Source organism: Petaurus breviceps, unplaced genomic scaffold, assembly GCF_028583685.1.
Source record: "Petaurus breviceps papuanus isolate PSGF00001 unplaced genomic scaffold, PetGlider_PUasm1.0 140, whole genome shotgun sequence".
NCBI lineage: Eukaryota > Metazoa > Chordata > Mammalia > Diprotodontia > Petauridae > Petaurus > Petaurus breviceps.
Window position 1 is genome coordinate 53,912,632 of NW_027185698.1, and position 9,648 is coordinate 53,922,279.

The 9,648-nt window shown below is 40.8% G+C and overlaps 1 protein-coding gene across 1 annotated transcript in view; it reads left to right on the forward strand.

Moving 5' to 3' along the window:
• ABCC8 (ATP binding cassette subfamily C member 8) overlaps positions 1-8,310 on the forward strand; it is a 124,552-nt gene extending 116,242 nt beyond the window's left edge. Inside the window, exons 38-39 of the mRNA XM_069073238.1 lie at positions 6,176-6,238; positions 7,983-8,310. Coding sequence (XP_068929339.1) covers positions 6,176-6,238; positions 7,983-8,120 — 201 coding nt within the window. The 3' untranslated portion in view covers positions 8,121-8,310. The remainder of the gene's footprint in view (positions 1-6,175; positions 6,239-7,982) is intronic.
• Positions 8,311-9,648: the final 1,338 nt, after the last annotated feature.

Sequence of the window (9,648 nt, forward strand, 5' to 3'; positions counted from 1 at the left end):
GGAGGAGGAGGAGGAGGAGGAGGAGGAGGAGGAGGAATTGACTATATTTTAATAGGAAACAACTGGTTACTTAATGTGGGGGTCATTCAGAATCAACTCTCCTTTGCAGTCAGGCCTTCAACTAGTTAGATCAAAGGTCAAAATCAATATTGAATTAGCAAAAGGCTAAAGACATTGAAAACAATTGCAATAGTTTCTACCTGAACTATATATACAAATCACCAATGCCGGGGGAGGGGAGAATGGGAAATGGTAGAATGTAGAGATTATCACCATTTCCTATAGAAGTTTAACCAATGTAAAATTGTTCCTATTAAGAGCCCTACAAAGCCTATAAACAATCTTCTTGACAAGTGGAGAAATGGAAGCCAAAGGAAAACTGGCTTAGAATACAGATTCATTTATAAGACAATCCAGAGGAAGATGGTGGAAGACTGCAAGTGTTATCACCTCATAAAACAAATTAAAAGAAGTCAAAGTAAAAATATATCCACAGAAAACTTGGTATGAGGTTCATGGGGTTGTAGCTCAGAGATCTAGAGCTATAATGGTCCTTAGAGGCTAAACTATCTATTTTAATCACCTCCTTTATTAGGCAGTGAAAATAAAACCCAGAAGGTTAAGTAATTTGCCCAAGGTCACTCTGACCCTGGACTCCAGAGAATTCAAACTGCCTGAGCCACAGCATCTTGAGCCTACATAAATGAAACTAGCAAGAGGATAATAAAAGACAGAAGATGAAGCAAATTTGTCACTATTTCCTTAACAATCCATTGTTGCCATCAATGACAGAGGAACCATCATACCTGGAACCTAACACCTCAGTCCCTGACATGCTACATAACAAAATAGAAATGGCACTAAAGCAGCTGGACCAGACCAACCAAGTACATCATCTCCCCAAAAATCCATGCTCGAAGCAATACAATAGAAAACATTGAGAGGTTATTTTATAAACTATCTCTGGGAAGGAAAAAGAAAAGGAAAAAAAATCACCAACAATATGCCTTCTTTCTCATCTTTAAAGAATCTTTTATGAGAATAACCCACATTCATATTGAAGGCATCCTTGATGAAAGTATAATAGTCAAGTTTTTGTAAACAATTCTTGACAGAAGAGTACATCTTAAGTGTTCCACAAGTGAATGTAAGATACAGAAGACACAAGATCCTTTCCTGTTTATTCTTTGTTTTTATTGACTTGGTAGAACAAAAAGCAGTCTTAAAGGTTCTTCTCCAACAAGATTCATGCATCTGTTAAGATCATACAAATATAGCAGAGGGTTGACCAGAGAATCCTTGATCAATTGACTTGAAATTACAAGACATAAAAGGCAAGTAACAGATACTATGATATGTAAAGATGTGCCCCTTTCAAACTTAAGAGGGCCCATTCCCTTAGCTATTATCTATTAGCTCAAAGCAAAAGCACTTTCTTAATTGGAATACTAAAAACAATAACAAAGAAACTGTAATGGGTATGCTCTGGCCCTCTCTCCCAGAGCTACACCAGCTGCATCTCCTCTCAGAGTTATAGAGGGTAACCCTGAGGTATTTAGGTGTATCACATGTACCCCACAAACTTGGGGTATGCTTTCCCACAAATACACTTTTGTCAGTAGAAAGATTATGCACACTTAGAGTTTACGTACAGAGAGGAATATGTATAGGGAACACGTGTCCAATGTAACTTGCAACCCTGGTCTTTTAGGACCCCCAGATCTTCTAGTGATACCATCATACTTCTCCTTTCAGGAAACAGTGTCTCAGTAAGTCACTCTGCTAAGCCCCACAAACCATCCCTGGGACTGAGTGAAAGGCTCCAAAGCTAGACCAAGCTCTCTACTGTTTCCAGTTTCAGTCTCAGCTGACATCCTAACCTTGAGCACTACAATATATATATATTTATTTATTTATTTATTTATCTATATATATTTATCTATCTATCTATCTATCTATCTATCTATCTATCTATCTATTTATTTTGCTTTTTGGAGGGCAATTGGGGTTAAGTGACTTGCCCAAGGGCACACGGCTAGTTTTTGTGTGTGTGTGTTAAGTATCTGAGGCTGGATTTGAACTCAGGTCCTCCTGATTCCAGGGCCGGTGTTCTATTCACTGTGCCACCCAGCCGCCCCTACAATACATATTTAGAAAGAACCAGAACCCACACCCTAGGACCCACAGCAGCGTCAGTACTGGGGTCTGCTTTCTCCTGAGGAGGATCCAACCTCTAGCTGCTGACCTCATGAACTCCTTGACAGCTCTCTCTTGACTCAACTCCACAACTGGGCCTTGGGCCTGCCCTCTCCTGGGCACAGCCTCCTATGGTTATATGCTTCTGTTTCAAGATGTCTTTACCAATGGTTGGGGATAAAGGAGGAAGAGCAGAGAGAAATTCTCCTCCTCCCTCTTAACTGTACCACAGGTGAAATACAAAAGAGAAAGTGCAGAATGAGTTCTTTTTTAAAACCACCAAGTATATAGTTGCTCCTTAGTTTTAGTAACTGAGTCTTTCATATGCAAATGATTCACTAATTCCACCACTCCAGGTGTTAAAGGAGTGTACCTTTATATCTCATTGTCTCTGCTATCTGCCTCTTAATCTTGTAATTTCATCCAGTAGATTGGGAGGATTCAATTGATTAGGAGTCCTCTGATCAAACTCCAAATACACAAAATTCTTTGATGAATAAAACCACAGAGATATCATTATTAAATGATTCTCTAATTATTAGCATCCACTGGGGCATAAAACAGATGCGTAGGAATTTTCTCCACAGAATTTGAGAGTAGAAAGATCTAATCCAATCCATACATCATAGAAATCCCCACTAGAATATATCCACAAATAGTTGTCTACACTCTACCTAAAGATTCCCAGAGAGGGGAAATCCACCACCTCTCAAGGAAAATCACTCAATTTTTTGAACACCTCTAATTGTTATGAAGTTTTTCTCACATTAAGTTTAGATTTGCCTCTTTGCAACTGCTACCCATTTCTGCCGATTCTGGACTCTAGGACCAAACAAAATAAATATAATCTCTCCTTAGCATGGCAGCCCTTCAAATATTAAAAATCATATTCTATTTGAGGATGGTTTTGTACTGATTTTTTTTTTTGCCTTTTGAAGGGCAATTGGGGTTAAGTAACTTGCCCAAGGTTACATGGCTAGTTTTTTTGTGTGTGGGTGTTAAGTATCTGAGGCCAGGTCCTCCTGACTCCAGGCAGGTGCTTTACTCACTGCACCACCTAGCCACCCTGGTTTTATACTGATTTAATCAAGTCCCAGAGCACTACAGGATCCCCTTAATGAGATCCATGAATATTCTAAAGAGATCACCTTAGCAATCAATATAAGAAAAACTAAATGGATGAAAAATGTCTATTGTCTGATCTATGACATGCAGTTGAATGGTCAATTTATCAGTACAGTGCACAATTAATTAAGCCCCAAATTAAATAAGACTAAAATGAACTTGAGAAAATGTTCAGTGCTTTTAGAGATTCCCAAGCTGTCCCTTGACACAAAAGCTTCATCTTTTTTATTCAATTTTCCTCCATATGATGCCATATTCTTGTAAATCTTGGAAAACCCAGAGGACTCAAAGTTGAAGGCAATTCAAGTGGCCATAGAGGAATTTAAGTGGGCATGGGTAGGCTGCAACATTTTTCCAATAATGGGTCATGAGCAAGGAGATATACAATTGAGAAAGTGGATTATTGGAAAAGGTGAGTTCATATGTGGAAAGAACAAAGAATAAAAGATGGATAACAAGATATTCCATTGGTACCCTATCATGTAAAAGAATTCAAAGGAAGGTCTCCAACAAGGATATAGATTCACTACAGAATATCTGTGGGAGAAAATGATCAAGAATCACAAAGAATGAGGGAGCACGGACTGACTGGATTCTCTACCAATAGAGGAAATACCAAAACCAGTGAAATCACCAAGAACCAGCATGGCATGATTGAGAGCAGACCTTGCCAAACCAGTCTTTTTTTTGGACAGGGCTACTAGACTGGCAATTCAGGGCAACTAAGAAGATAATTTAAATGATGAGCCCAGGTTGGCAAATGATGATTACTGCTTCCTTTGCTGGCTTTTAAATTTTCCTGGAATCCAAGTCACTGGTCTATTGTTCGAAGAGTCCATCTTCTGCTTTGGCTGTATGGCACAGTAGGTAGAGTGCTGGACAGCTCCTCTTTAAATCTTGAGTTTGAATCCAGCCTCAGATACTTACTATCTGTGTGACCTTGGGCAAGTCAATTAACTTCTCAAAGTTTCAAGCCACTCTCTAGGACTACAAGTTGCAGAAAAGGTGCTATCCTGCATTGATAGAAGTGGTTTCTTTTCCAGGAAGCTTCTTATACTAATGAAATCATGGGTGCAGACCCTATCCCTCCAAACTTTTGCCAAATCTTATCCATTGTACCTTCATAATATCTCCTCTGATATTGCCACCATCCTGGTACATGCCTTCATCACTCCAATCTTGGACTGTCATTTGGTATCTGAAGCTCTAATCCAGAAATTCAAGCCCCCATTCCCTCAAACCATCTTCTTTATCAGGCAAATTATCTCCCATGTTCATTTCCCATACCCTCTTTTTAATCTTCTAAAGCAGTAATGTCAAACTTTTAGTTTTAGAGAAGTGGAGCTAACTAATTCATACATATGCTGCCCACAAGGCAGCTTTAAAATGTAATATTACCTGTGTTTTTATTTATTTTGTTAAATATTTCCCAATTACATTTTAATCTCATTTGGGTTCAGGGAGTGTTGTGGACTCGGCTGCATGTTTGACACTTCTGAAAGCCCCTTCCTTCAATTGGCAGTCATGAGATAAACACCACCTATGACCTTATGGTCTTCACTTTCCTGCCTAGGATTTCTTAATTCCTAAAGATAGTCTCTAGTCATTTTCATTTGTCTCCAGATGAATCTGTAGAAATGGAAAGCAGTCATCAAATTTAACAAGTCTCAAGAGATTTTTCTGTGGCATCCCAGATACCTATGACTCAGGAAATCAGTGTATTCCTTGGTTGTTCATGTCAAATTGTTACATGACCACCTCAATACACCTGATTAGCACTCATCCTTTCTTCCTGTGGTCCTAATCCTAACCCCCTCCTGGAGATCCCTGTGGTTCATCATCATTCCATCTTCCTCAGAAGCCAATTATACCCTCTACAGAAAAAGCCTCAAGCCTACTGATTACCTCCAAAGGTTCAGTTGTCCTTCTTCCCCCATTATCCTTATTGTGACACATTCTTCTATGTTGCAGCCTCATGACACATTTTTGGATAGCTCCTTATATTTTTTCCTTCTTTGTTTTCTTTTTGAATCATTTCCTCCATTCTTTCAAGGCATGCTTCATACTCCTGGATAAGCTACAGAGTAGAGATGCCTTCCCCCAGTCATTTTGACATTCTTCTCTGACAGGGAGAGCAGTGTTACATTTGTACATAAGTTATTGCAAATTGGTTCTATAAGCATAAATAGAGCATGATCTCTGCAGCTCATGGAAACATTCCCTTCATTTTTTTATACCTGTTGAAATTGATTTTCAGTTTTCTGTGGCCCTTCTTGCCAATTCTCCCCCATTACTTGCATGGCTAATTGCTCCTTTATTGCATGGGTTGGGGGTAGGGCAGGACTCCTAAATAAGGTTCCTTTGTTTTTTGAGTTTTGGTTTGGTTTTGGCTTTATTTTTACTAAATGTACCTATCTTTTTCCTCCAATTATTTAGCAATTGCTTGCACAGATAAGTTTGAGTTTCAATGAGATCAATAGTTGTTCTAATATGCTTCCTGCAAGGTCTTCTGTAGAAATCCAACTTTCAACTATTTCTTGCCTCTTCCTTTCTCTTCTCTCCTCTCATCATTTGCCAGGTTCTGTGTACTCAAATGCCTTCCTTTTTTTTTTGCTCAGGTGTGGGGGTGGAGGTCATAGTTTCCCTCCACATGACCACAATCAGTTCAGTCTCTGTTGACTTTGGAAATGGTTCCATAGTGGGAACAGTAGTGGACAAAAGGCAAGTAGGGAATAAAAAACAAGGTGGTAGTGGTGGGAGATATATCTGTGAGATGCTTTCAAGCCAGGCCAGGGACACAGTCTCAGCCCTCTCAGGGAAATGACGAATACAACTTTCATCCCTTTTCACACAGGAGAACATCTTACAGAAAGTGGTGATGACAGCCTTCGCTGACCGCACCGTGGTCACCATAGCGGTAAGGGGGCATGATGGACACAGTCTCAGGAAGGGAAATCCTAGGAAGTACCAGGTTCAGAGTGGAGTGGGAACCTTTAAGAAGCCACCTACATAAACTATCCCCCTCTTTTAACCACAGTCATACACAGGACAGTCTCTTTCTCCTCCCATACCCCTAAACCCCAATCTTGCTGCACCAGTAGGTTCCATTTAGTTTGAGTCTCTTAAGAATAACCAAGTATATCAGATAGAAGGCTGGCCTTGAAGCCAGGGAAACCTGGGTTCAAGTCCAACTTCTAATATATACTGGCTATGTAACCCTGGGTAATTCATTTAACCTCTTAGTGCTCTGGAAAACTCCCTTAGACTATAATTTGTTGAGAAGGGGCAAACTTACACTGGTACAGGGAGTTTTTTTACCTGGGAGTCCCCCATACCAAGAAAGGAGAAGGGCCAGGAATAGACTCCTCAACCTCATCTCTATTTCACTCCTTCCAGTAATAGGGGATTGGATTATCTGATATTATCCAATATCTGATTGGAGCCTGCACTATTTTGACTCATTAGTATTTCTCATGGTTCTTCTTCCTTCATGCTCTCAAGGCTCCTCATCTCCCTGGCTCTCCAGGGTGACTGGGACAAGAGTAAGGGAGAGGTTGGCTTGTAGGTCCCTGGTCTATTAGTAGGCTTCAGTTGATCCCTGATAAAGCATCCCCAAGTCTCTGAGTTCTAAAGGGTTCTAGTCCCATTGACTAAGCCTAACAACAACAACAATAATAACGATAAATCAGCATCTGTACAACACTTTAAGGTTAACATAGGACTTTAGGTTTCTTGACCTCATTTTGCCCTCACAACAATCCTGTGGGACAGATGTTATTATTGCCCCCATTTTATAGATGTGGAAACTGAACCTGAAAGAGGTTAAGTGGTTTGTCCAGAGTCATACAGCTAAGCATCTGAGAGAGGATTTCACGTCTTCCTGACTTGAAGCTCAGCACTCAATTCACTGTGCCACCTAGTTGCTATTACCCCAAAAGCAGGGAGCAGATACATGTGATTAGTTTATAATGGTCTTGGTCATTCTTGGCTATTCTAAGGGGGAGGTAACATGCATAGGATGGAAAAAGGTAACCCCAAGAAATACAGAAAACCCAAGTGACTTGCCTATTCAGTGAATGAGGAACCCAGTGACCACATGAAACAAGGTAGACATACACTGCATTAGATTCTGATGCTGAATTTAATTATCTAACTTGTGGGCAAGTTAACCATTTACAAGACTCTGCCCTGCTTTGTAACTCTGACTCAATTACAGAATACCCCCATCTTGTCAAGCCTAGTCCTCTGATCTTTGGGAAGGAAACATCCCCTTGGGAACAAAAGGAACCCTTGTCCCATGATGGGGTACAAGCTTGAGTATTAGAGTACAGACATGAGCCATGGGTTCTATCTTTCAGCTCCTAGAGTAAATTCTTATTTACCTAGTGTAGATTCTTATTTATCTCCACTGGTTCATCTCAACTCCACTTAATACCTCTCTAGTCCTCTCTCCAGTCCTTGTTCCCTACCCAAGTCCATCTTACCCTACTTTCCTCATCTCGACTACCCACTCATGCCTTTCTCTTCCAATGCCAAATTCATTCTCCCTTTCCCCTGGCAACTATGGATACCCTCAGCCCTTCTTTCCCTTAGCTTATGTCCTCAGAGCTTCCCCTAGTTTGCCAAAGCATCATGGTTCCATCTGGTTTTTCTCTCCCCAGCACCGTGTGCACACCATCCTCAATGCCGACCTCGTGATTGTGATGAAGCGTGGTGCCATACTGGAATACGATAAGCCCGAGGTTTTGCTCAGCCGCCCAGACAGTGTCTTTGCATCCTTTGTCCGGGCCGACAAATGACCTGGGCTAGAGTGACTCCAAGTGCCATTTTCCCCCTCTGCCACCTCTTCCAACCTGGATTTTCTAGCTGTGTAAATCATTTGTAAATAAAGAGATTAATTATTTCCTACCAGACCCCCCAGATTTCCTATGGGGCTCCTTCATATTCCTCTTCCTATTCTGGAATCCTAGTAACTCTACCTGGTAGGTTGAGTTCCTAGAGGTGTGGAATCCAACACCCACCCCACCCCCCAAAAAGCACTAGCCTCTTACAAGAGAAATGTAACTATACCTTAACTAATATACATATTACTTTGCCTATGTAAAAGCATGAAATCACAGATAAAGAGCTGGCCTCAAAGCCAGGATTCCAATTCCAGCCTCTAATACATAATGACTATGTAACCCTGGGCCAAGTCACAACCTCTCAGTACTCTAAGCAACTCTCTAAGACTTTAACTTCCAAAGATGCCAATCTGCACTGTGAAAGGAGTATTCTCCTCTGGGACTTCCCTATACAATGGAAACACTAACCCCATTGGCCATCACATGGAGTGTGGGTTGTGATTGACCTGGACCCCTGGCCTGGACTCCTGGGGGACATCTGAAGAACTTGTCAATTTTGGATGGGACAGCAAACCCTGGATGGTCTCGTCCCCATCCAAGCAGGATTGGGGGGGAAGGGTGGAGAGAATTGCAGCAAAGCTATGTCAGAGAAGATTGGATACTGAACCAGCAAGAATAGCCTACTTATATTTTAAAAGTGGTTCTGTCCTCCTCATTCTTCCATTCTCAAGAATTCTTGTCTCTGTCTCTCTCTGTCTCTGTCTGTCTCTCTGTCTCTCTCTGTGTATCTCTCTGTCTCTCTCTGTCTCTCTCTCTGTGTCTCTCTCTCTGTCTCTCTCACTCACTCACTCTCATAATATGAGTGTCATCACTCTCTCTGGGATTTCCCTTGAAGGAGTGAGGGAGAGGCAAGGACGTCCACTGTTAGACTTATAATTTGCAATCAATTCAACAACTACTTCTTAAGGTAACAATTAGTAGACCTGTTCAGTACTTTGATATCTCAAATGCTGGTAATTTCATCAGTGTGGGTACACCCTTCATCAACACAGATCACAACCCCAGAGTAGCTGAAAAATCCAGCACTTTATGACAAGTTAGTGATGAACCTGTTCACTTTGGACCTTGAACCAAAGACCTACCATCCATCACTGGGCCCATTCTTGGGGCTTTCTAATTGGTTAGACTCAGCCAGTAGCCTCAGAAAGTTCAAGATAATAGAATGAGGAATCAATGATAGACTCTTAGTTAAAATCTATTAAATGTTTTCTTTTTAAAAGTGTCTGCATTTTTAAAGCAATCAATCCATGATGTCATAATGAAGAGAGCCACTCTCTAAAACACAGCATAGCCAAAAAAAATTACATTCACAGAGGCAAGCCTTCAAGGCCAGGAGTTCTTGAACCTGAGGTCTATGAACTTGGTTTTTAATATTTTGACAACTGTTCTTCAATATAATTTGTTTCCTTTGTTATCCTATATA